This window comes from Physella acuta, unplaced genomic scaffold, assembly GCF_028476545.2.
Source record: "Physella acuta isolate Inbredline_101_S28 unplaced genomic scaffold, ASM2847654v3 ptg000156l, whole genome shotgun sequence".
Lineage (NCBI taxonomy): Eukaryota > Metazoa > Mollusca > Gastropoda > Physidae > Physella > Physella acuta.
In genome coordinates, this window is record NW_026731675.1 from 252,144 (window position 1) to 280,142 (window position 27,999).

The 27,999-nt window shown below is 34.7% G+C and overlaps 2 protein-coding genes across 11 annotated transcripts in view; one reads left to right on the plus strand and one right to left on the minus strand.

Annotated features, from left to right (window-relative positions):
• The window catches only part of LOC131935736 (NAD-dependent protein deacylase sirtuin-6), a 21,289-nt gene extending 16,283 nt beyond the window's left edge, over nt 1-5,006 (minus strand). The window contains exon 1 of one of the 2 annotated variants that reach the window (XM_059292360.1): nt 4,934-5,006. In XM_059292360.1, coding sequence (XP_059148343.1) covers nt 4,934-4,937 — 4 coding nt within the window. In that variant the 5' untranslated portion in view covers nt 4,938-5,006. The remainder of the gene's footprint in view (nt 1-4,933) is intronic. The other variant, XM_059292359.1, reaches the window with a different exon arrangement.
• LOC131935734 (E3 SUMO-protein ligase PIAS2) lies at nt 4,700-27,999 on the plus strand. Of its 9 annotated transcripts, none has more exons than XM_059292348.1 (14): nt 4,700-4,813; nt 6,979-7,139; nt 7,356-7,435; nt 10,498-10,527; nt 12,459-12,488; nt 22,181-22,327; nt 22,424-22,508; nt 23,711-23,852; nt 23,963-24,097; nt 24,851-24,956; nt 25,189-25,262; nt 25,696-25,856; nt 26,478-26,683; nt 27,354-27,999. In XM_059292348.1, exons 1-14 carry the CDS (start codon nt 4,790-4,792, stop codon nt 27,830-27,832), a joined length of 1,860 nt encoding a protein of 619 aa, XP_059148331.1. In that variant the 5' UTR covers nt 4,700-4,789; the 3' UTR covers nt 27,833-27,999. The 9 variants fall into 9 exon arrangements, with proteins under 9 accessions (XP_059148331.1, XP_059148333.1, XP_059148332.1 ...); XM_059292350.1 differs by having other exon boundaries at nt 27,357-27,999; XM_059292349.1 differs by lacking the exon at nt 23,963-24,097 and adding an exon at nt 24,155-24,289.

Sequence of the window (27,999 nt, forward strand, 5' to 3'; positions counted from 1 at the left end):
TTTCTTCCAGGCATCTCTTCGGGGGGGGCGAAGACCCCCCCCCCCCCCCCCCCCCCCGAAATTTTTTACCGCCCCCCCCCCCCCCGAACGAAATGAAATTTATATAATTTATATAGAAAATATATACTTTTAACAGTGTCCGCCCCCGAAGAAAGTCTACCCCCCCCCCCCCCCCCGAAAATTTCAAGTGCCCCCCCCCCCCGGAGAAAAAAGTCTGGAAGAAACACTGAGTGCATGTGGAGCTATTTCCCTAACTCGTTTTTGTAGGCCTGATGTTTCAGCAGACATAGTGTTTGCTCCATCATGTGACTATGGCTTATTCTGTTATTTTCTATTTCCTTCTATTTTTGCTATTAAAATGAAACATGTTTCTGTCTTGAAGAAACAATCGAAATTTCTTAAGAAAAAGTTCTTTCTCTGCAATCTATTGTGTTTTTTCAGAGTTTCCGTGTTTCTCAATGTTGTCTGGACCTTTTGCAAAGTTCCTACAACCCAATTTGGATCACTCCAAGTGTCTGACTTGTCACTTGTGTTTAAAAAGCCAACAAGCAAAACAAACCATACGAGCCGACCCGCGCAGTGGCGTGCAGACCTATGTAGATGCCCGGGGCAAACTCAAGCGGAAGATGCCCCCCATAAATACATATATATATATATATATATATATATATATACTTTATTTAAAAAATTGTACTTATCTTAATTGAGATGAAAACGTTGACTACAGCCAGCTAAATCCAAATGGAGTAAATGGTTGGAACTTGGGGGGGGGGGGGGGGGGGGGAGGGGTTGGAAAGGGGGGAGACAATTGCGGACGTGTCGTGGTGGGGAGGGGGGGGGCTGTGATGCACTACAAAAGAGTCTCATCCGGTATTGTATTACCACCCGGGACCGCAGGGACAAAAACGCTGTCCGTGTCTACAATTAGGGCATCAGACACGCCTTTATTTATGGGATGTTTCTCTCTTGGCCTGTTAAGGAATTCCTATAGTGTAACCAATACAGGTGAGAGTGTGCATTGAACTAGAGATGTTTCAGATTTTTTCTCTAAACCACTTGGTCAAAACGTCAACTCTTTAAAGAGATGGGTGATGCTAGATACTCTCAAAGTATCTGAACCTTGAATATAACAGAAGTGTACATTGTTTGGCTAAAGCTGCCAGCCCTAAAAAAACAACACTTCTACACAGTGGCGTAGCGAGGTCGGGTGTCACCCGGTGCGGCACTTAATGGTGTCACCCCCCCCCCCCCCAGAGTCGTCGCGACCCTTCCCGGGGACAAACTTTCAAGTTTTCGATTTGCACACCCCCCCCCTCAAACTTTCGATTTGCACCCCCCCCCTCAAGTTTTCGATTTGCAAACCCCCCTCAAACTTTCGATTTGCACCCCCCCCCTCAAGTATATATATATATTTTGCTATTTTTTTGCCTTGGTGTCACCCCCCTAAATGGTGTCACCCTGTGCGGTCCGCACCCCCCGCCCCCCCCCCCCTCGCTACGCCCCTGCTTCTACATCGGACTGTGTTTAAAAATCTACTATGCTATGTCAGACCCTTAATTTAGCTGTAAATTAAATTGTTCTTCTGGCTGCCTCTTTAAATTAAGCCATAGGCTATTAACCTCTTTTTGAAATTGATATTTCAATTTGGAAGGATACGCCTTTTGATACAAATCATTTAATTTAGCATATTTCGCGGTGTTTTGACTAGCCATTATTTCGCACACTTGTAGTCGCATTGACACTGTTATATTACTGAGTCCAACGTTGATGCTAGTGTGTATTAACGCCCCCCCCCCCCCCTCCTGTCCCACACCTGAACAAGGACAGCGTGCTATGCCCCCCCCCCCTCCACCCCTCTCCCGTCTCACAACTGAACTGGGATAACCCCGCCTACCAAAAATAATGTTAGATTTAATGTGTGGACGTCCACATTGGGCCAACCCCCCTCCCCCTGTCCACACGCGTCCACAAAAGTCAATTTTTTTCGGACCCCCCCCCCCCAGTGTGGACGTCATAAATGGATGACTCCTAATTAAGAAGTGTGAGACTTAAGGACAACTTTAGAATGAAGTTAACTCGGCCCGGCCCAGTGTATCAAAACAGTACGGACTTGAAAGTTTGTATTTAACCGTACACAAAAATCCAAATGGCCATGAATAAAGAATATCATTAGAATAAAAAAAAACAATAGGCTGTGTGCTTAATCAGTCTACGAATGCCGTTACGTCCATCATAATAAATAAGGATGCCCTACAAACATTATGCAATGAATAGAAACATAATAAAGATGCCCGATAAAATATAAAGCGAACAAGGACATAATTACTGTAGGGATGCCCTTCAGACATTCAATAATGAATATAAGCATAATAAATATCCGATAATATATAAACGAATATGGGCATAATTGCTATAATTATATAAATACAAACGTGAATACAAGTAAATTACTTTAAAGATGCCCTGATGATATATAAAATGTATGCGGGCATAATTACTGTTTGGATGCCCTTCAAAAGTATTATGATGAATATAAGCAAATTACATTAAAGATGCCCCTACAGTGTGTAAATTATAATCATGGGCTTTAATACTCTATGGATGACCACAAAGTATAAAATGATTATGGGCGTGTTCTCTAAAAGATGCCCCTACAGTGTGTAAATTATAATCATGGGCTTTAATACTCTATTGATGACTACAAGTGTATAAAATGATTATGGGCGTGTTCTCTAAAAGATGCCCCTACCTACACAAGTATCAGATACTCTATTAATTCAAAGACTGCATACATTTATTCGGGGAATATCAATGACTACTACACCACTACCCTTCACCGATGCCCCTTTCTCCCTGAAGGTTGTACGACACGGACAGTACGATGACTATAGCAGTGCCATGTGTTGATTGTATATACACATTTCGGTGAATTCGGCAAATTGTGATAATTTGATAATTCTGCCTAGGTAGACAAACCTTAGTAGACAGATTTCCTAAAAAAAAAAAAAAAAAAAAAAAAATTTAAAATTCAAAATTTAAAAAAAAAAATCATTTTTTTTACCCCCTTTGGATGCCCCCTTGATGTGGCTGCCCGGGGCCTGGGCCCCCTCCGCCCCCCCCCCCTCTGCACGCCACTGGACCCGCGGCGTATCATACGCCGCTATTTAGTAGTATTTAGTTGTTTTATTTTCTACTTTTCAGTAATTCATAATTTGTGAATTCGACACTGAAAATATTTGCTTTGAAACACTATCAGTAGGTCGTTAAGGACGATACTACCCCCACCCTCCTTTCCCACAACCACTACCCTACACCCCCCCTCCCTCCCGTGAAAGCAGCCTCCTCTTAGTTACTAGGGTTGCCAGATACCTTTTCCGAAAATACTGGACACCTTTCCATCCTTCCCTTCTCATGTATGCCGCAAAGCAGAAGAAGGGGGGTAACAGAGTATTATTCATATACTTGTCCAGTATTTATATTTATTTTATCCTGGACAGTCTGCTCAAATACTGGACTGTCCAGTTCAAAACTGGACACCTGGCAACCCTATTAGTTACCTCCCCTAAGTTTAAAAACTTAATTATCTGCCCCTAGTAGCCGTCACTATAAACCCGGCTCTACGATTTGATTGTTAACATTTAGCGTGTACCACAGCTCACCAGACCATGTAGGGGTGGGGTGGTAGGGAGCTCTTACAGCTTGTTTTCTAGCGTCTCCAAGAAGAGAATTATATATATAGAAGATAGATTATTTGCCTAGTCTTTATATATATATATATATATATATATATATATATATATATATATATATATATATATATATATTATATAGGCCTACATATAAATATATATATGCATATATACTATATAGGGCCTATATATATATATATATATATATATATATATATATATATATATATATATATAAATTTATATCTATATTTAAACCTATATCTATAAATATATTCTATAAATATATTCTTTGACAAAAACTATAGCTTAATAATTGTATTCATTATTTCCGATTCACAAGATACAGTTTTCCTTTTGACTTTAATTTTTTTTTTTTTTTACAAATGTAACGGCCTTTGTATTGGTCTGTCAAGAGATGGTAAATTGATCTAGGCCTAGATCTACTCGTGTTTGAACAGTTTCGTTGAAATCTAGATTCTACTCATTTTAAAAAGGTGGAGAAATGTTTGTTTTGGGTAGATTCTACATAAAAATAACTTTTGTTAAACGGATAGATCTTGCTAGATCTAGATCTAGACATCGTTTGAAATCTTAACGTACTTTTTCTGAATACCATAACCATAGGAGAATAAAATCAATTAGGCCCAGGCTTACTCTAGTATTACTACACTTGTCGTTCAGCGATGGGCTGGCTTTATTACTACGCTATTTATAGACGGGCAACATTTTTTCCCCATTATTGTTTGTGGTTAAGGCAAATGTTTCCTTTTGATCGGGAACAACACGAAACGAAATTATCGGAAATAGATATCTCCGTTAAGTATGACAGAGCCAAACTGCTTTGTGCTTACATTTTTCACTTTATTCTACTTTATAATACGATATATCATAAATGAAAAAAAAACTAATTTTTAATGACATTTTGATCATTTAACAACAACTAATAACACGTAATTCTATCAAAATAAGCTACTTTTCTGTAATGGTTAACATTTTAGCATTTTTAAAAACGTTTCTATTATAAAGAGAATGTTACCCATTCCACATTTTACATTAACTGTTAACATTTCATTCGGTATTCATGGATAACCAACGAAATGGCGGATTTGGCCGAGTTGAAGGTAAACATTTTAGATTAAAATGTTTTCAAAATACTATGATTTTAGTTTTAAAACCTGATAATTTTAACGTGATCCAATGTTATAGAAAACTGGCCATTTTAAAGGATTGTTTTTACTCACCCATTTATTAGTTATGGGCATTTGCATTCTCGATGTGAGAGCAATGTGGCTTGGAAAGTTGCCCATTCCCTTACTCCTATTCCGCTATTTTTTTTTAAAGTAGATTACAAGACGGAACTAAAATTTAGTAAAAATGTACAATTGATTACACCTAATTAGAATTATAAGTAGGCTTTGATTTAATACATATTTTGAATCTAGAGCATTTTTAGTAACTTTATAATTTTTTTAGGGGCCTAGATCTCTAGATCAAGTTTATTATTAGGGCCTATTTTTACCTACTATTTTATATTTATTTTATAATATCAAATAAATAGAATCTATCTGGTAGACTCTAGATCTATATCTAGAATCTAGATCTAGATCTAGATTAGATCTATACTGAATACTATAATCTGATTCATCTATATCATGGAAAAGCAGCATAGGCCTAATAAATAGATCTAATCTAATCTAGATTTGCTATTAAATAGATCTAGATTCTAGAATCTCTAGAATCTAGTCATTCTAGTCAATTCTAGTGGTTTATACTTATACTTTACTTTATACTTTATACTATAGCAGCTAATAGAGGCTACTGGTTTTGGAAAAAAAATGACAAATCATAACAAACTGAGAGATCTAGATCTAGATCTAGTTTAGAGATCTATTCTTCTACTTCTAGATTCTTAGTTCTGGCTGCAATACTTAGATCTAGTAACTAATTAGTTAGTAGCCTATAGCGGTGACTAGATATCTTATACTCTTTTATAGCCTTCTGATCTTTTATTTTTTATTTACTTTGTAGGCCTTTATCTACCAATGCTAAATTTTACCTATAGATCTAGAATCTAGTTATAGACTAATATAGACTGCCTAAATTAACATAGGCTAGGCTTAGGCCTATATTTATTATTTTTATCTATAGGGCCTAGATCTATCTATTTATTTAGATTCCAGGCTGTCACTACATTTTGCAGGGTCTACCAGTGTTTCTTCCAGACTTTTTTCTCCGGGGCGCTGTTGATATTTTCTGGGGGAGGTGGGGGATGGTAAAAGTATGTTTTCTGTATAAATTCCATTTCTTTGGGGGGGGGGGGGGGGGGCTCTGCCCTCCTCCCCAAAGAGCTGCCTGGAAGAAACAAACAAAATTAGAGTAAACATGCCCATAGTGTGAATGTGGTGTTAGGACTAAAATTAGGACCTATTTCTAAATTGATTAAGCCAAATGATTAGGCCAAAGTAGTGTTAGAAACTCATAAAACTGAGACTTTAGAGCATTGAGTTGGTCATCCTAGATTAAAATATAAATCTGCTGTGAGCTCACTTTTATCAGGTCTTTCAAACTGTAAAATTGCAGTTTGTAATAATAATAATTAGTAGACCTGACCATGGCCAGATTATCTAACGCATTGACTTATTTCCTGTCCTTGTGATTTATACCTAGATCTATGTTTCAATTAGGATATGTATTTAGACTTGTTGAATTTTAAATTTTTTAATATAAAATGCTATGACTATGCACATTTTTTATGGGATGACGTAGTCGAATGATAGAGTGTACTACTACTAAACCGAAAGTCTTGAGTTCAAATCCGGATTCAAATCCACCCAGCTCTGATGGGTACCTGACTCACTTTAGGGAAAGTAAATGCTGGGCATAGTACTGTGCTGACTACACTATCGTTTCATGTACAGAGCTCACAGAAACAGGTGAACTCAACTTCACATGCCCCGTGAACTGTTAGGTTTGAAAGGGAACTTTACTTTTATAGTGTTTTTTAACCTTACTTTATTAACTATTTATACAGTACATATCCCTTAAAGTGAGTGTAAGCACTGAGTATATATAACATTAAATTTGTGACTGCATTTAATATTTGCATCTAAACAAGCAGCTTTATTAAATACCAGGAGAAAGATGTTGGGTTTAAAAATATTATTTTTTAAACACTTGACTAAACTTTGCACTCTTTTAAAATGGCACAGTCAGAAATATTGATATTCAGTGATAATTGATGTTTCTTTGGTATTTAGTCCTCTAGTATACATTATTTCTCTTTCAGCAAATGGTCTTGAGTTTTAGAGTGTCAGAGCTACATGTCCTACTTGGTTTTGCTGGAAGAAATAAAAGTGGGAGAAAACAAGAACTTACTCAACGGGCTTTAGCTTTGGTACAGAAAGGTTGTTCTTTGCCAGTTCAAATAAAAATTAGAGAATTATATAGGTAAGTGTTAGTAAGAGTAGAAGCAAGTACAAATTACATTACTAAGACAATTTTTATCACAGATTTTATAAAATTTCTTGTGCCTTTGGGAATTTAAAGGTGTTTTGACCACCAAATAATAAGCTGTATTAATTTATCAGTAAGAACTGTTCTTTTTTGTTTTATAATAAACTTGATAAATGATGCTTAAATTTAAACAATTTTTTATTTACTCAGACAAATTTATCCAGTTACAAAAACGCAATCAGGTTCCCCTCACAAAGAAATAAATATGCCTGTAATGCACAGACATCCAGGTAAGTTTTAATTTGTATACTTTTGATTGAAGGCATTTTTTTTTTTTTGTATTGTTGTTTTGCATTGATCTTCTGTATTGTTTTGTGAATCACCAGTACCTAAAACAGTTAAGACAGAGAAATTATTTCCCCTCTTCCCCAAAAGCATGATTGATTATTGAATTTGCATTAATTTTTTTATATTTAGTTAAAGTAGTTTAGTTGAAAATAATAAGTCTTGAATTTGACTGTTTTATTTTTTTGTTCAAATATTTGTTAAAACCAAATTATAACTAAAAGAGCTGTCTGTAAATGTAAAATTTGGCTCCAACAAATATTGATCAATATTTTCTGTGTTAATCAAAAAATTTCAAGTGCATACTTTTTCTAACATTTTTTCATAGATATTCATTTAAATGTTTTTTTTTATCATTATTTGTCTTTATTAGAGCTTAATTCTACCCATTGCTTAAGGGCAGGTCAAACCCCCAAATTGAAAATTAGGTGTTAGGACTTTTTTGAGTGATGAAGAAGTTGTAACTAACATAAAATATGAAATAAATGCAAAAAAAAATCACTAAAAAGTTATGGTCTTTTGAAAATATTTTCTAAAAAGTGTCATTTTTATGGTAAAATAGCTCAAAATCAGCTCACACTGAAATCACAATAACACAGCTTCTGTTTGTCAGAATAACACAAATCTTTAACATCTTGTAATGTAGGCAATTACAAAAAGGATGAACTAAAACAATTAGAAAATAATAGAAAAAAGGATTTTAGCCAATTTTTTAAAATGTGAGACCTAAAAATTTTCCAAAAAGTAGGGAGTAGACTTAGCTTTTTATTTTATAAAATGTGAAGTATCAAAGATATAGAAATTCTTTAAGTTCAACTTTACAAGCAGTGTTTAGTGAACATGTGTGCAACATTTCAGCTAAATTTAAATATCTTAAGTAGTTTTTGAGTTATAGTGATTTAACTGGTACACTTTTTTTGAAAAGTAACATTTTGAGAAAAACGCTAAATAGTGAAAAATATACTAAATTTGAAAAAAAAACAAGAAAAACTGAAAACTATACCAAAAAATCATTTTTAAAACCTCCCAGTTACAAAAATTGCATCTGGGCCCTCTTACTCAGCAATAAGAACATCTATTTTAGTTAGTTTTTTTATTTTTCTGTTGCAAAATGTTGCTTAAAATAGGGGAATTGAGTCATTACTCTCATTAATTAAAATTTTTTTAAAATACTAGCGGTACGTAATTTGGCAAAATAATTATACAGAAATGTTCAGAATTGAATGTAGATTCAGAAACAATAGATTTTGAGAAATCAACATTTCTGACTTAAATATGTATTTTGGGAAGGTATAACCTGCCCTTTATTAAGTGATTAATTAGTCAATATATTGAAATATTTTCAAATATGAACATTTTTAATTGACTTTTTAAAACCTGCTTTGGGTTTATATAAAATGCTTATCACATAATGGTATACAGAAAAATCTTGTGTTCTTCAAAAGTATGTTTTTTTCTTCTGTACAATAATAAATCAAATGTTATTAACCTAGGTAACAAGTAATAATTAAAATATATTCTCTAGATTATAGATTTATGGCCAAAGAGTAACAGATTAGGTTTATCCTAGGTCTATAAAGAACCTTTAGTTAGTGACCAGTAGTTGAGCTGAGAGATAATAAATGTACTGCATTGAAGTGATTGGATGCATTCTTACTTCTTATACCGCACAGTGGGAGAAACTTGATAGATAAATAAAATATTTTATTATTTGCATATCTATGTAACATTGCTCCATTCGAAAATAAATTTAACGAGTTATTATTTTTAGTTAAATTTAAGTTCGAATCTATATGAAGTCCTGGTGAGATGTTTTCCCTTTTTACCTGTATGAAATCTGCTCCAGAATTTTAATTACTTGTACAGTTATTTTTCAGCATTTCTTTTCAGAACAATGGTTGCAATGAGAATAATGCTAATTATTAATGCATAATTTAGTTTTGGTTGGCACAGTTGATAGAAAAATAGATGGTTTCCATCAAAATGGCTGGTGACAAAATAGTTCTGACAAAGGGATCCCACTATTGTAGCATTGACAAAAGGGCTCACAACAATATGGATAATGACAATTCAGCTGTTAAAAACAATTCCCAACTTGGGAACAGAACAAAACCAAACACAAACAAAAAAAACACACAATAAAAATGCAAACACAAACACAAAAGAAAATGCAAACTCATACACAAACGAAAAAAAAATAACTCAAAAGACAATGCAAATAAAAAAAAAAGACAACGCCAATGCAAATGCAAAAAACTCAAAGAAAACACAAACTCATACACAAACATAACACGCAAACAATAACGCATAACATAAACACAAACTTAATTGCAAACGCATAGTGCTTACAGTCTAGCCCAGTGCGCCAAATAGCACCATGTCGGGGTCCCGGAGGACACCCTTGTTAAGATTTTTCTCACAGCTTATCGCACTCTTTAAAACAAAAGTATGCTCACAGGATAGCCCAGGGCGCCAAATTAGTAAACAGTTATGTTTTGCATTAGCTTTATATGTTTGCCAAGAAAGGTACAATTAGAGCCAAGACTTCTGAAGTTTATTATGTTTTATCTGAGTAATTAATGCAATTTTGATTTATGGCAGGAGCTTAATTTGGTCGTGTGACCTTCATTTAAGGTAGTAGCAAGATGAACAATTAATGCTTAACTATGGCAGATTAAATTAACAAGAGCTTAATTTTCATTAAATTCTGAATGTCCTACAATTTATTTTTATGTCATGGTTGTATGTCCAACTGAAACTGCCTTTTTGATAAGTACCTGTAGTCAGGTACCATACTGGTGGGACCTATGTGTTGGGAATCTTATCAACTGAAGCCATTCTCTGGAACTGGTGCTTATGTTAAGACACTTTTGACAGGGTTGTTTTGTGACTAGCCATTTTGATGATTATGATTTTTTATGATTATTATTTTCCATTGTCTTATACATCAACTGTTGTCTGAAGTCTTTATCTTAATGTTTTCTTTTCATTTGTGTTGATTTTGTAGGGATTGTTGGGTTCCCCCCTGAAGGTTCAGGTAAGACTGCTATCACAATTAATTTGTAATTAAAACATAGAAATTGTTGATTCAGTCTTTAGGGATTGTGCACATATTATATAACATAATTAAAAACATGAACAGGTAAGGAGGTGGTATAGAGCCAAGTTATGTACACTGCATTCTATTCCCTATTTATGGCTTTACCACTGATTTACACTTGAACATTAAAAAAAAACAACTCATTATAAATTATTATAAAGCTTTACAACTGTTTTTAACAATAATAATACTTACCAAGTCATTTCTCCTAGAACTCTGATCTTGTATCATAATTGTATGTGGGGTGGCAGTCTGGAAAAGTTACATAATATTTGGGGTATCATAGATAAAAATGACCTATTATTGTGTTATATAAAATGTGCACAATGCCTTAACCCATCTTGAACTTAATTATTTTGTCCTCTTTTTAAAAAAATTAATACTTTGTTGAATTGATATTGTGGAGAAAATTTACTCTATTTAAGTGCACGAACTTGCCTAATATATATAACAAACACCAAGTATCTTACAAGCAACATGAGTGTTTAAAAAGACCAGCCTTTAGTTGTCAAAATACTTGTATTCACCTTGGAGCTACAGATTTTCCTTCACTTTAGATTAAAAACATTAAGTGAATCATTCTGACAAAGCGGTTTTCATACTTAAAACAGTGGTTGTCTTTTAAATTTCAGCAAAATAGAATTGTGTTGAAATTATGTTTCTCCCCAGGGTCATAATAATTCGACCTTAACCTCTCCCGCTCTTACAATATTTTGAAAAGGGACTGCCTTAAAAGGGGCATACATAATTATGAGTTATCAAGACTATAGTGTATAGTAAAGCAGTATTATTAATATTTTAGTCAACCCAAATTACATTAAATTAGCTAATTTTGCTATATTTGAAACAAAAAGCAACTATTTTAGTTTTTTCAAACTTGAGTTATGTAAATGTAGACATTGTCAGCACTTTATTTCATGTGTCTTAGTTGATAGGGTGTGAGTTTGACCACACTAACACCCAGACGCCCTGGATGTGCTGTAAGAAATCCTTACATCACTATTCGTTAATGCCAGGTAGAACACCCTGAGTGTCATGGGTGTCGCAAAGGTACTCTGCCGCAGGGCGATCTTTAAAAAGAATGTAAGCACCCTAGTGCCAATGAGTGAGCTTGAGGCACTCCTGTTCATGCAATTACCTGGGCTCCGCCCTTCCTATTTAACAATTTTTTATGCCAGAAACTTTCCTGTGGGTGTTCTCAACAACATCCCAAAGTTTCATTGCTATCAGTTGAATGGTGTAGTAATACAAAATATACCTCCATTTTTATATATCTAGATTGAACACTCTTACTGAAATTTTTATAGGCGACCCACACTTTAAAATTTATTTTACCATTGGTGCATTATTATTTATTCAGAGAAATTTTTTATTATGTTCACTTAGCATGTCGTGTGGCTCCACAAATCTTGAAATTAATTTTTTAAAATCTAATTAAAGGCTTTTATTAGATAGACAATTTTATTTAAAAAATACTATATAATACTATTGAAAATAAATAAATAAAAATGCTGGATAACAAGAATAATTACTAACCATTTTGATCAGATGGCCTCAGAGGGTGTTTCCATTTTGTCGTTGTGATTGTGAATATAATAAAAGCTATTTTCTTTAAAAAAAAATTAATGTGTGAAAAATATTTTATTATTACAAGAACATTGCGCTTTCCTCCTAATACCGCAATACTATCATAAATACACTTCTACTTCTTCACAAACCCTCATCAGTACAAATGCTGCCTGATTTTATATTTAACCTGTAGACGTACAGTATTTTTTATATTCTCATGTACATGTAATATTTTTTAAATTTTAAATTACTTTGTTAAGACAGTTATGCTGATGTATTTATATTATTTTTGTTTGTAGGGATAGTAGGGTACCCTCCAGAGGGTCCAGGTAAGCTTGATTTATTATGGTATCTGTAAGTTTCCTGAATAAGGAACTAAAAAGCCTTGTTTTAAATTAGTTAACGCTGGTATTCTAAAAATTGCTTAACCAAGTATAAAAAATAGGTTCATTCTATGTTCAAGCTGTTGCAAACTGTCACAAAATTAAAAACAATTCGGTAATTTTTGTTGTAAAAATTGTTTTCCAAGAATATTTTTATGGTGAATATGTTATATTTGGAAATAACATACAATAATATTTATATCTTCAGGACTTCTAAGGTTTATGAAAACCTTGAGTCTACATTAATCACTCACTAAAATAATGAATTAGAACACATTTCGGTGACCGCCCATGTGTCAGGGACATAGAGTGGCGCTCTCAGCAGCCCCCCCCCCCCGATTACACTTCCGCAGAGGCGCCGCGTTCGGCCCCTGGCTACTTAATACTAACATAGGCGCTATAGTGCTCACAGGATAACCTAGAGCGCTACATAGCATCCTGAAACAATGATGCAGATTGCGTCATTCGCTAAAGTTACACAAATCAACAGGGTTTTTTCTTTAACACGTGGAAATAAAAAAATTAACGTGTTATAAACATTAGTGTGACTGATGCAGTTTGTTAGCGTTACCGATGGTGTATTATTAGAAGCTCGATCTCAATTTCTGATTGGATCGTCTAAAAATAGATGCTAATTGCATCATTCGCAAAGTGACAAAACTGGATTTTTTTTACAGACAAAAGGAAACAACCCATCTAACCTTGGTTGATTTGTCTGACTATTTTAAAAAATGTACTACAAGGCCCTCTGCGGCCCACGTGAGCCCTTGTGGCCGAAACTGAAATTTTTGTTCGCAGCCAAATCGCGGACACGCCATATTTAATTTAGTGAGTGACTCTAACGCCCCATGTTATCGATTGTCTATCGCACTGTTTAGAACGTACGTAGTCGCCATAATACACGGGAAAGACCAGGGCGCCAAATCGCATCGTGCGGGGGGGGGGGGGGGGGGGCGCCAGTGCGAAATCAAATCCCCCCAGAAACCCTCTCGGGAGTATTCATCAACTTCCTAATGTTTTATGGCACTCGGATAAACGGTGTCAAACTGCATCCGACTTTTTTTTTTTTAAAATATATCGCACTAGCCGTCCCGGCCAGGCCCTGCTCTGGCTTCTGTGAAAAACCTTTCTGTTAAAGACCATTACCTGTGTGTTTAGTAATCATCATAAACCCGGCATTGCCCACCCAAACCACAACCAACCAAAACAACAAAACGCAAACATAACGCTAACACAATTACAAATACAAACGAAAACAAAAACCTAACAACAAACCCAACCACAAGCACAAACACCAATACAAACACAAAGAAAAAACAAACAAAAAAGCAAACAAAAACAAAAACCTAACAACAAACACAACCACAAACACCAATACGAACACAAAGAAAAAAACAAACGAAAACAAACCAAATCCAAACGCAAAACCAACCACAAACACAAACCCAAAGAAAAAAACAAACGAAAAAGCAAACGAAAACAAACCAAATCCAAACGCAAAACCAACCACAAACACAAATACAAACACAAACCCAAAGAAAAAAACACAAACGAAAAAAGAAAGAACAAAAACGAACCAAATCAAAACGCAACCACTAACGCAAACCCAACCTAAACACAAAGAAAACACTAACGCGAACATAAACGCAAAGTGCTCACAGTCTAGCCCGGGGTAGAATCGCCTGTTTCAGCTTAATAATCGACTACAGTACCCCAACTTATTCAGTCTTTTGCACTCACTTAAACGAACGTAGGTGCCAAACCAAACCAAATGAACAATTATAATACTCCAAGCTTATTCGTAAAATACCTACAACATTTCCACTTGATCAATCCCCGCTAATTATGTAATTATTTTTTTCCTAACAAAAACAAAGTAATAAAAAGTAAATTCTTTTCCACCAATGCAATGTTTTATAAAGGGAAGTAATTGTTTTCCTAATTTATCAAAGGAAAGTAAGTGCTAAACGACTAAATATAAATAATTTTCAGACATAATTAGAATTTTTATTTTTTTAAAATTGTGTTTAATGAACATGCCGACAATTATTATTATCAGTTTGAAAAATTAAAATTATTTCCCAACACTTTCAATAGTAATTTTTTAACTCATAAATTTAGAATATGAGCACGATAATAGTCTAACACTTAAATCCATAGAAGTATGTCAACGACAAACAAACTTGTTTTTACATACAGAATTTAGCTTTATATATTAGATATAGAGAAAAATCGCACCATCCCGCGGCGCCGCCCTTGTGAAATTAAAAAAAAAAAAACATTTTTTTTTACTGAAACCTCACCTGAAGTGTTCTAATCAACTCCCCATAGTTTGATGGCGATCGGATGAACGGTGTAGTAATGCATAAAAGACAGACAGACAGATACACACACACATACTTTGCTTTTTATATAGATAGATACAGTTGCATGACTAAAAACCATTGCGCACCTAATGAACATGACAAAGCGCGTATAATAGTGCGGAGTAGTTGGGTAAGGACAGCCTACTAATTTGGAGACATTATATTTTAAATTAATTCATAAAAAATTAATTAGGCATCCAAATAAGTCAAATTTAATGGCAGATTGCATTGTCTTCAATGTCGCGTGCCAACTTTGAACCGAATCTGTCAGAAGTGCCCGACAGAGGAAGCAAGTTAAATAAAAGATTTTTTAAAACAACAAAACAACTTAGACCCTAAGCTTGAACAATTTTAATTTTTAAAAATTAAATCTATAATAATAGTTTCGCTGTCTCTCTATCTATCTATCTGTCTGACAAGAACGCTCTGTCTGACAAGAACGCTCTAGAGAAAACACAAGGAATTTAAAAACCTGCACAGTAATTCGAAAAACGAAATATGACGTCGACACATTTAGCGTAGAGTAGAACATAATCTCAAACCAGAGAGTGCACACAGTAATGTAATGACGTCATTGAAACATTGAAAAAAAGGAAATGTTGTCTAATCTAAATGGTTTGCGTGAAGAGTTTCTTGCATACAATTCTTCGGGTAGGGGCGAAGCCCCACCCCCGCGTAAGAACGTCTGAGGGGGGTGGGGGTGGGGGGGGGGGGGTTGAGTGGGGGGGGTGGTTTTAATTTAGACTTTTTCCTCCCCGGAGAGGAGTGGGGGTACTTGAAATTTTCGGGGGCGGGGGTAGAATTTTCGGGGAGGGGCGGACACTGGAAAAAGTATATAATTATATTTCGTTGAATGGGACGGTAGACATGTTTTTTTTTGGGGGGGGGGGGGGGGGTGGTGTGTGTGGGGGGTGGGGGGTGGTGTGTGTGGGGGTAGGGGTGGTTTTAGTTTAGACTTTTTCCTCCCCAGAGAGGGGTGGGGGTACTTGAAATTTTCGGGGGCGGGGGTAGAATTTTCGGGGAAGGGGCGGACACTGGAAAAAGTATATAATTATATTTCGTTGAATGGGACGGTAGGCATGTTTTTTTTGGGGGGGGGGGGGGGGGGTGGAGGGGTGGGGGGGTGGTGTGTGTGGGGGGGGGGCGGTGTGTGGAGGGGGTGGTGTGTGTGGGGGGTGGGGGGTGGGGGTGTGGGGTGGGGTGGGGTGGGGGTGGTGTGTGTGGGGGGGGGTGGGTTGGTTTTAGTTTAGAGAAAAGAGACAGCACTATCAAGCTAGCGCCCGGTGTATCCTTCCTCAACGGGCCATTTTTCTCGTGTTTTAAGAATCACGAATAGACTTTTTATAAAAGTTGCAAATGTAGAGAACTTGAAAATATATTTTTTTTAAGGCAACATTTATTTTTATCAAGCCAAAATCTGTACAGGAAACTCGGTAATCGATCACCCAAAACACCATCTATTTTGAACTCAAAACTTTGCCGATGAAATTTTAAAATAAAATTATTCGTTTAGACAACATGGCTTAGTTAGTTAGATATTATCTAGATCTAGAATCTGGAGTCTAATAGTTAAGCCATTAGTCAGTGACAAAACGTGTGTGTAAATATCTTTAATTGTTTTTTTTTTTTTTTTTGCTATTTACTAGATCTAGAAATCTAGATCTAGTTCTAAAAATCTAGATCTAGATCATCTAGTTGAAAAATAAAATCTGATGAATGGGCCTTCCCATTAATTTTTATCGACCAAAAGTCTATTGAGTAATAAAGAGTAATAACGTTTTTTTTTTTAATTAAAGAAGAATCATTGGGGAAACGAGTTTAAAAAAAAGTTCCAATTATACAGCGATGGTCTTGATGCTTCATAGTAGGCCGTTAGGGTTAGGGTTATTAGGTCATCGGCCTAAGCCCTAAAGGCTAAAGGTAGGCTAGGGCACAATGTGTAGTAACTTGGGAACCGGAAGTAAATCTGGTGTAGTAGGCCTATTATTTGCGCATACTCCTTGGGCTGTTCCGCTGTACGGAAGTTGGAGACTAGATCTGTACAGCCTAGGCCTACTTTAAGTTCCATGGTAGAGATTGTCTAGGTCTAGCATAAAATGGCATACCGCAATAGTGGAGGTAGCGGTCGGAACAACGTCAACAAAAGAAATGTAGTTGATTATAATATGAAACAGCACAGTGAGTAATTTGTTTGGATATCTAGAATAGATCTCTACGTTCAAATTTGAAATTTAGAATCTAGGCCACTGCCACTTGGCTTATTTTTTTGGTAATCTATCGTTTTAGGTACGTAAAATCGCGCGCGACTTGTAATGTGAAAAACAGGTGACTCCTTAAATTTTAATAATTACATCATTTCACATTTTGAGAAGGATTTATGTTTTTTAAAATACAAAAATGGTTCCTTGTTTCATTTATGTATCTGTTTTTAAACAATAGAGTCCTTGCAAACACGTGACCTAAATCACGTGATACCTACGCCCGCCGCCACAGTGGTGTACATCAGACGTAAACACAATCAGCTGTTCGCCAGCGCTGGACGTGTTCACCAGAGCTGGACGTGTTCACCGCATGTAAAGAATCGCGACCGCGGAAAAGGAAAAATACGTTAAAAAACTTGAACTCTTAGGAATTGAAGATCCTTATACAGTTATTGACAGTTTCGTGGATAATATAAATATGTGGCCGAAATTTCTAAATAAAAATACTGTTAGTAATACCGTTTGCGTTTAGAGTTTAAGTAGACGAATCTGATCAAATGCAGTAATATATTAGAGGTTATCTACTGTAGCAAACGTGAGACCACTTAACTCCTACAAAACCCACACTACAACGGCTAATATAATCCATGGAATAACCAATCTGGGTAGCATGTTATACAATTTAAGACCCTTATAATCCAGCAGGGAAGTAATCAGACACATTAATATTGACGTTCAACCCTCACGATGGCTGCCCCCACCTGTATCTAGCCCACAATAAAACCAAAGAGGAGTCTGCCCTGCCCTCCCCTGAAAATGTCTCACCTCCGTGATACCCAGCCCCACAGAGATAGTATTTCTTATATAATTTTGACCCTCAGGGCCCAGCAGGGAGAACAAAAGGGAAAGTCCCACTGCTCTCCCCTCAACGCTTCTCACCTCGGTGTCATGTTATGTCATTTATAGCACACACGGCTTATCAGGGGAAAGCATTAAGGCATTAAGAATCTTAACTCTGGACAGCTACACACTAGTATACTAGCTACACACTAGGTGCCTACTGTAAACTACTAGACTGTAGGCCCTATGTAGACCTGCAATTGTATCAATTGTAGACTGGGTCCATTGTTATTATTCTAAACCATCTCACTTATAATGTTTCTAGCTTGATTTGTTTCTTTTATAAACAGTGGATTTAAAAAAAAAAATTAGCCTAATCATTAACCAAATAATAATAATGTGGTTATTTGTTGTTGGCTGGTATGATCTAGAATCTAGATTGTACTACTAGGCTACAAAAACTTAGTAGACCAATTACTAGATATGAATTTGAATTTAATTAAACTCAGTCCAGTATCAGATACATATTGCTGTAAAAAGACAACAAAGTAGTTAGGCCTTAGTAATTTATTAAAGCCTTCTACTACAATAATATCAACTACATGCTTGTATAAAGTTTTTACAATTTAATTTAAGTAGCAGATTCTAGATCTAAGTCTAGTCATATAATCTATTTCAATTTCAGAAAATTTCGTTTGCTAAAAAAATGATTAGATAATACTAATAGAGCGAGATTTTAGATCTTAGAGACAATTAAATGCTTTATTAGGCCTATTATGACTACTTTTGATTTATTATGGTAGTATTTTGAATCGAATGTAGATCTAAAGTAATTAAATTTAAGTAAAGAAGTAGATTCTAGATTCTATGTCTACCCAGCGGAGCCAGGTATTAGGCCTACTATTAGATCTTATTATTCTTATTAGCCTATTACTTTTGACTTTGTCTTTTACTATATATTAGTATTTGTGAAGGTCGAGCATATTTGTTTTATTAATTATTAATAGTTATCTTTTATAATTAAAATGAAGTTTATTATTTTACTGTCCTTACCTGAAACAAAGTATCGAGAACTGCATTTGATCAGATTCGGCTACTTTAACTCTAAACGCAAACAGTATTACTAACAGTATTTTTATTTAGAAATTTTGTCCACATATTTATTTATACGAAACTGTCAATAACAGTATAAGGATCTTCAATTCCTAAGAGTTCAAGTTTTTTAACGTATTTTTCCTTTTCCGCGGGTGCGGTTCTTTACATACAGTGAACGCGTCCAGCGTTGGTGAACATGTCCAGCGCTGGCGAACAGCTGATTGTGTTTACGTCTGATGTACACCACTGTGGCGGCGGGCGTAGGTATCACGAACGGACGTGACGTCATATGAAAGGACTCTATTGAATTAGAAATTTTCAGTAGGCCTAAGATTAGGTACTAGATCTAGATCTAGTAGTTTTTCTCACTAAATCTAGAATTTACGCAATTATCAATTTAAACATGACCACTGAATAATAGACATCCATATTTAATCCATTAGGCACTAACTTTGGAGTTTTTAGTTCGTTTTTAACTAAATTACTTAATTTAATATTTATTGTCAATCACTGCCATGTCCAACACATCTCTCCATGACAACTCTTCTTAAGCTTGAAGCTAAAGAAAACCACAAATCAAGTTAGACTTTTTAAGTGGCCATGCACAAGAGTTCCTCACTAGTGATCACCAAATAGTGGTCACGTGGTTTTTTTTTTTCAAAAAAAATTTGGTTGTCATTTTTTCGGCTGGTCTCATAAAAAAACGGTTGACGATATTTGATTTATTTTTTCATAGACTGATAAAACTAATAATGCTTTAGTATGGAAATCAATTTTGTAATATGGAAATCGATATTTAAAAAGTTCTAGTATTTTTGATGAAACCAACTTTTAAATTTAGCCTTCATTCTCCAGCGCAAATTTTAAAGTGCTTTTCTGGCATATATAGCCCTGCCACCTATAGCTTGTTGTTATAACGTGAAAGTCCCGCCATTTTGCGCGTGGTAAACATTTTAAAAACTAATTAGTAGAAGGTCTCTGGAATTTGGCCGAAAAATCTTCGGAAGTCAAGCGTCCAGTCCGGGCGCCATATTGTTGTTAGCAACCGACCATGCCTCCAAGTTAGCGAGTAATAGTGCCTAAGATGATAATAATTTACTAATAAATGAAGACTAGCGATGTTTCCAACAGTCAACAGATGCAACCATGCTCATTTACTATTGCAGCCATCTTGTTAAAGTTTTATTTTTATAAAGTACAAGCCGACCCACGGTGTATCATACGCCGCTATTTAGTTGTTGTTTTTTTACTTTTCAGTAATTTATAATTTGTGAATTTGACAGTACCAATGGTGCCACTGAAAATATTTGCTTTAAAACACTAAACACCTCCCCCGTGACAGCAGCCTCCTCTTAGTTACCTCCTCTAAGTTTAAAATCGTTTCAAACTAAATTATCTGCCCCTTATAGCCGTCACCAAACCCAGCTCTACGATTGTTTTGTAAACATTTAGCGTGAACCACAACTCACCTGACCATATGGGGGGTGGTAGCGATAGAAAGAGGGGACTTCAAGGCACGCTTGCAGCTTGTTTTCTAACGTCTCCCAGAAGAGAATTATATATAGATAGCGCAAGATTCAGGGGGAAGCCACTCTATTTTACAAATGGCTGCTGTTTATAAAGCATGGCTAAATATATCAATATAGGCCAGAAATTAACTTTAAACAGCAGTGTTTGCGAGCGATATTTGCTATATAAACAACCATTTGTAAAATAGAGTGGCTTTCCCTGAATCTCACACTATAAGTTTACAAAAAAAAATTAAACAAGATGACTGCTATAGATTTAGTAAATGAGCATGGTTACACCTGTTGGAAACATCACTAGACCTAGTCTTTATTTATTACTGAAAAGTTTTAATTCAATTGTTTAAAGTTTAAAAACAGGTATATAAATGAAAGAAACATTTTTGTATTTTTCAAAACATAAATCCTCCTCAAAATGTGAAATAATTATTAAGATTTAGGGCCTAAGGAATTACCTTTTTTCACATTACTAGTCGCGGGCGATTTTACGTACCTAAATCAATGGATTACCTATTTTTCTAGAATTAGATATCTAGATTAAATTTGTTTTAAAGCATTTTAGTCTGTTAGATTTAGATTCTATACTTTAGCCTAGGATTCGCCTATCACTTTTCAAATGCAATAGTTTTCGTTTTCAGAGTAACTGTACTGTAAGAGTCTAAGACTCTAATTTACTCTAAAGTAAGGTTGTCGGCATCTGCCGATTTCACGGTAAAAACATGACCCGAAATCTCCGATTACTTTCTGATACAGGCCCTCAAGATTTGGTTTTGCATACTAATAAGTTTTTGATTTATGGTAATTAAGTTAAAAGGTAATTTCCTAATGTTAATATTAAAAAGTAGTGGTTTTCCTTATGTTTTGCGATCTGATTGCATTCTGTCTCTGCTTTAGTCTTACTCCTGTATTATGTTAGTTTCAAATGTGCTAGCTAGTATTAACAAGATCAATATTTTAAAATTATTTCCAAATTTAACCTATTCTACTCCAAAATTGATAAAGCAGGGTACTAGGCACCACACTTATTGGCATCTGTTCAGTACATTTTTGAAGATTTCTAATCTTAAGAATTTTCTTATATTGAACATAGGCTACTGCAATTTTCTTTTAACTCTCACACAGTGTAATCAAAATCCTAAGAAGGGAGTAAATATAGTAGTCAATAGGTCATATAATTTGCATGTTTAATTGGTGTGTATTGTAAAAGATCATATAAATATAATATTCTGACTAACAGTACCAGTTTTCTTAAATGTGATTGCACAGAGTTAATTTTTTAGCTATGTTACTTCAAAAAATATAATTTTTCATAACTTTTGACAAAAACCATCTTTTTTTAGACTGTTGCATTTTTTTCATATTTTATGTTTGTTACAAACATTCTTATCACTAAAAAATGTCCTAATACATTCCCTTAAGAATCCCTTGTCCTCCTTTGGGTGAAGTGATTGGTTTTTCAACTCACTTGAGTTCTCTGTTTGAACTGCATTCTTTTTGTCATGGCTAAGCTGCCATATAAAACAGTATGTAGGCCTAAAAACGTAACAACTTTTAAAGGCAGACAGCACTTTCTTCCTTTAACTAATAACTATTTAAAACATTTTTTTTAGTTGCAGTCGGAATGGACTATAGCGCTGCAATGAACAATATGAGATCTATCATCCCCCAGCCTCCCATACCAGTCAATCCAGATGTTAAATTAAAGCATTTACCATTTTATGATGTTCTTGCAGAACTTATGAAACCTTCAAGTCTCAGTAAGTTTACTCAAGTTTACTTTAATCTTAATTAAATGTAAATTAAGATCTATCTGAGCATTATTTAAGCTTAAATATTAAAAATAATTTTTGCAGTACCTAAAAATAATGGGAGGATGCAGGAAACGCTTTTTGTATTTCATCTGACACCTCAGCAAGCGCAGGATATAACTATGTCAAGGTAAAACTTTTATTTGTTAGTTCTTTTCTTAACTTCACACTAACATTATTTTGATGTTTTTCGTAACATTTTAAACAAAATACATGATAAATACTGTCCCTCCAAAAGCAGAATTGTTTTGTTTTTTTTTAACAAAAAAATTATTACTGTTCTCCATCTAATTTTCTTGAAAGTTTGTTCAGCTTTTTCAAATTAATAAAGAATACTAATTAATCAAATTGATAAAAAAGAGAAGCGAAACAGATTTTCTCCCTTTAGCACACATTTCCGTTGACTTACAATATTTACAAGTATAATCTTTAAGTAGATTTATTAGTACTAACTTAACTATGAAAGAACTAACTAGATCTAGGATTTTTACTTGGTAGGACTCATCTTAAGTTTATATTTTGGCCTATTACATATGAAACTTTCAGCATTTGTTGTTCATATGGTCTAGAACAGGGGTCTCCAAACTTTTCAGTCAGAGGGCCGCATCAACTATCAAATTTCAGTTCGGGGGCCAGTTTATTCCAGGCATGTCTTTGATTTTTCTGGGCAAAGTGCCTCAGCCATCGCCAACTAACGATTTTTCCTTGGACAAAAAGATCTCTGCTGGCCAGATGAGAGGACTTCGCGGGCCGCAGTTTGGAGACCCCCAGTCTAAAGCATAGCAAGACAGGAATAATCAAGTCAATAATGTTATCTTCTTCTTCGTTCTTAATTTATCTGCCAGTGGGTTTGAACTCGAGACTTTGTTTGAATTTATCAACCATTAGCTTTTTGCTGACTCGACTACGCCTCCAACACAATTAAGCGTTACGTGTCAACTGGTTATGCACCATTGAGGTCATTGACTCCGTTTTAGCCTGCTGTTCTCTTTGGATTTGCTTCCATAGCCTTTGTCCAACCAAGAACAAACTGCAAGGCAGCAGTTGTTTTAATTTTGGAGTAGTCTCTCCTAGAAGAGTGGCTGTCCCCAGCTAACGAGCCTCATCTGCCCGAGGGTTAGAACTCGAGACTTTTTGGTTTAGCAACCATGAGCTTTACCGACTCGACCTCGCCGACCCCTAATAATGTTATGTTAAAGCTATGGTTTTTGATTTTATTATGGGGGTGGAGAGTGGGGGTTGTCAGGTTACTGGTTAACTTTTTAAAATGTAAGCGGATATAAAGGGGTATTTAGATATAGCCTAGATACAATATGCAATATTTTGCTACAGGGATTTCCGCCCGAATGCTAAAAATGAATACACAGTTCAAGTCCAGGTTAGGTTCTGTTTACTGGAAACAACATGTGAGCAAGCAGACACTTTTCCGTCACAAATCCAAGTTAGAGTCAACAACAAACCTGCTACGTTACCAGTAAGTTTATAATTTTGTACATTTCAATATTTTTTAAAGCCTGAAAATTAAGTTTGAAAGAAAAGGTGTCTAACATTTTTTTTAATCAGCTTTGTGATTGCTAATTACAGAATGTTATTCCCACAAATAAACCCAATGTAGAACCAAAGAGGCCTGGACGGCCTGTGGACATCACCAATCTCTGCAGATTGTCACCAACAGTTTCTAATGCCATTACTGTTGCGTGGGCTGCTGATTTTACTCGGGTATGTGCTCTTCAATATTTGCTGGAACAATAAAGTATTCGCAAACTTTCTTTTCAGCCTAAACCATTACCCCTCCATAACAAAGCACCACCCAAAAAATACGGAGGACCTATAGATGTCTCTGCTCTTTGTAGGCTTAGTCCAACTAAGCCTAACAATATTATCGTGTCGTGGTTGCCAGAGCAGCACTTGGTATCTTTAGTTTCTTGTTGCTTTGTTGAAAGCTAACTTTTTTTGTTTGCATTGTGCATGTAATTTTCATGGACTGTTTGTTTTTTTTTCCTTTGTTTTTATGAGGTTTCAAAAGCCAGTTATGGTTTCTGTTTTGCAGCTAACAAAAAAAAAACTTTGAACAACAAATCAAACTGGTCACGAATACATTTTAAGCTTTATTGGTCATTTTGTTTTTTACCATTATATTTGAAAATTCTATTTACAACACATTATTATAAACCGTTTAAAATAAGCAATATATGTATAATGGACTAAGTCTTTCAGATTTTGTAAGTAGTATAATTTAACCTTCTTGCACGATATCTTTATTCTATTAATAGAATCAATAATAATAAAATTTTACAAATAATGTTTAAATAATATATAATAACTAACGTTAATGTTCCATAGTATTTACTTATTTAGTTGTTTTTTTTATATTATGCAACTAAATATCTATTTTTGCAAATACAAATTGCTGCTGGATTAAATGTGGATATTTTTACTGTAAATTAAAAACATTTTTTTTTTGTTTTTCAGAGTTTTTGTATGGCTGTTTATCTAGTCAGAAAACTTACATCAGATATTCTTCTGACCAGATTAAAACAATTTGGAAATCGCCATTCAGATCACACAAAGGCGCTCAGTAAGTTATAGTTGTTAAGTGAAATAAAATTTATCCTGGTAATAACTGTTCTGTACATGTTGATTCTGAGTAAACTTTTTCAGAATATCTTTTTATTAAAATTGCAAGCTACTTGAAATTTTATTGCTTATTTATAAATACGTATGTTCTGTAAATGTATGATTGAAACTTCTTTTAAATGTTTTTTTTTTAAATTAAAAAATTGACATGCATTAATTAAATTTTCTTTCAGTCAAAGAAAAGCTAGCTCAAGATCCTGATAGTGAAATAGCCACTACTAGTCTCAGAGTATCATTAATGTGCCCAGTAAGTTTTGTATGTTTGAGTCTAGCTAAGTTGTCTTTTAATCATTATTATTTAGCCTGTGATAAAGGAAACAGATTAGATTGGCTATGAATTTTAAAAAGGAAATTATTCCTATTTTTAAATAGGTGTAAATATAAGAAGTTGATACTAGGTTTAAACTAGCTAGTACAGTTATTGAATACAAAAAACATTTCACTAATGGATGGTTAGTTTAATTTTATTTGTGATATACTCAAAATTTAAAAAGTAATACCAAGTGTATGCTGTTGTGTATTATCAACTAGCTTGTGGTTATCTTTTTTTAGAACATGAGAAATATTTTTTAGTGTGAATTAACCAAATGAATAAACCATGGTTCAAAATCATTACTTAAATGCAACACTGCTTTTAGTAAATTATAGCATTTTAAGTTCAAATTCTTCACTTTTTGCAGTTAGGTAAGATGAGAATGCAGATTCCTTGCAGAGCTAGCACTTGCACACACCTTCAGTGCTTTGATGCCTCTACATTCTTGATGATGAATGAGAGAAAACCTACTTGGATGTGTCCAGTATGTGATAGACCCTGCCCTTATGACAAGCTCATTATTGATGGGTATGTGTATTTTTCACAACAGTGATTACTTACTGTTGTGAAATTAAGCGAAATGTATGTTATTTAATAACTTCCCAGGGATGTGACTTTTCTATTTTAAATTTTATTTTCTCGACTATTTAAAATTTGTTCTTGGCAGTTTTTTTTTTTTTTTTTTTGTGCAGTTTTAAAAATTAGAAACAAAAATGGAAATGACTGCTAAAGAAACAGCGGACATAGGCATTCCACCTATTCCTATTTAAATTGAGTCTTAGGCTTGATCTGCAGTGCAGATTTATTAGGTGAAACTGTCAATCGAATAAACGCATTTCTTTTCATTTGGACGATTGCGCTAAGTCTGTACTAGACATATTAAATGTAGGACAAGATTTCCAAACTTTTGAGAATGCAAATTCTTTTAGTCAGAATTTTCCGCTGATATTTAAGTTGAATATTTGTCCAAAATATGTAAAATTGTAATCTAAAATATTAAATTATTCTCTGGGATTTTAGCCCACCATCTGTTTTTAAAGCTACCCAAAATCTAGTTTCTCTCTGCTTCATTTTGCAACCTCAAATAAAATTTGAAACTGAATTGTTTGTAAATATAACGATTAATAAAATTTGAAACCGAATTTTCAGATACTTTGTGGAGATATTTCGTCAGTCACCATCCTGTACTGATATCATATTTCATGAAGATGGTAGCTGGTCACCCATGAAACCACAAAAGGAATCATCAAACCAAGTCATTCTGACCTCAACACCAAAAGTACCAGTTCCTACTTCTACATCATCATCACCTTCCTCGTTATCTTCTTCATCGTCAACACACTCAAACACATCAGGTACATGTTTAGCTGAATTATCTAAGTAAATTTTAGTTAATATTTAATGGGAATAAGTATAGTGGGCGCTGCAATATAATATTCCATATTTCTTTTAAAATGTCAGTGAAATTGATAAATTAATAATTTGTAATCTGTAACATTTCCCTGAAAACACATTTCTACCTGAAAATTCCTTGTATTAGTGAGTGGTAGTGTCCCTGACATCTTAATGGGTGCTAAAATACAGTCTGTTTTCTAGTTTGTGTTATACATTTTTTAAAACAAAAAGCTAGTTAAGTATGTTTTATTCTTTTACTGTTTCATGTTTAGTTGAAATAATCGATTGAGCAATTAAGTTGATTTTATTTCTACATCAGTATTACAAGTGTGTTGTTAGAAATCAGAATTTCCTAGAATTTCTCACCTGAAAGTACATTAAATTTTTTTTAAAAGGAATGAAAACTTATTTAATTTTATATTTGATATTCACTGGTAATCTTACAAATTCAGGATTTATTTTTTAAATTTGTTGCTAGGATATTCTGATTCTTAATAACTGATGATTTTTAGCAAATTATTTTTGAGGGTTTTACTTTGACTTAAATTGCTCTCTCTTAATTTCATGAAATAACAAACCAGAAATGTGTGTAGACTTTGTTGAGGAAATGAATTCTCTTATTATTATTAGCAGCGATGACAGCGACTCAGCCGGCAGCTGCTAAACCTCCTGAAGCCAAAGGACCAGTGATTGACCTGACTCTAGACAGTTCAGATGATGATGATGACTCGGTGATCCCTAGTGACCCTGTCAGCGTCAGTCCTCCACCAGTCATCAACCTTGATACCCCCTCACCAGCACCACTCCCCACGATGCCCGGATCCCCTACTGTCATACTGTCTAATTCGCAGTCATCTTCGCCCTCTCCTGCAATGGTTAGTCATACACAGTCCCAATTCCCAACCAGTGCAAGTTATAGTGGACCTGGTTCACACTCCTCCTCTCATAGCAGGGACAGCCCCTCTTTAAGTTCTATAGACAGCATTCACCCCCCACCCATAGCACAGGCATCGCCATCCAGTACCCTGCAGTCTCAAGCTTTAAATCTAGAAGCTATGTCAGATGCTGATTTTGATGAGTTTTTGAAAGGGTTATCATGGGGGGTGTAAATTAATTAAGATGTGTAAAAAGATGTACAGAGAACAATACAAAGCAATTTCATAAGAATGCAGACTGGAGGTGGTTTTGTAGTTGGATAACTTATATTTGTCAAATTTCTGTGGATTGTATTTGTGTAACTTTTAAAAAATTAAAATTTCTTTATTGGTCTTGACAA

Excerpts from the sequence above, each read along its gene's own strand:
- LOC131935734 (XM_059292348.1), top strand. The coding sequence starts at position 4,790 with ATGGCGGATTTGGCCGAGTTGAAG. Across the intron at positions 22,328-22,423 it reads TATGAAACCTTCAAGTCTCA|TACCTAAAAATAATGGGAGG; the intron begins GTAAGTTTACTC and ends TAATTTTTGCAG. Across the intron at positions 25,857-26,477 it reads GACAAGCTCATTATTGATGG|ATACTTTGTGGAGATATTTC; the intron begins GTATGTGTATTT and ends CCGAATTTTCAG.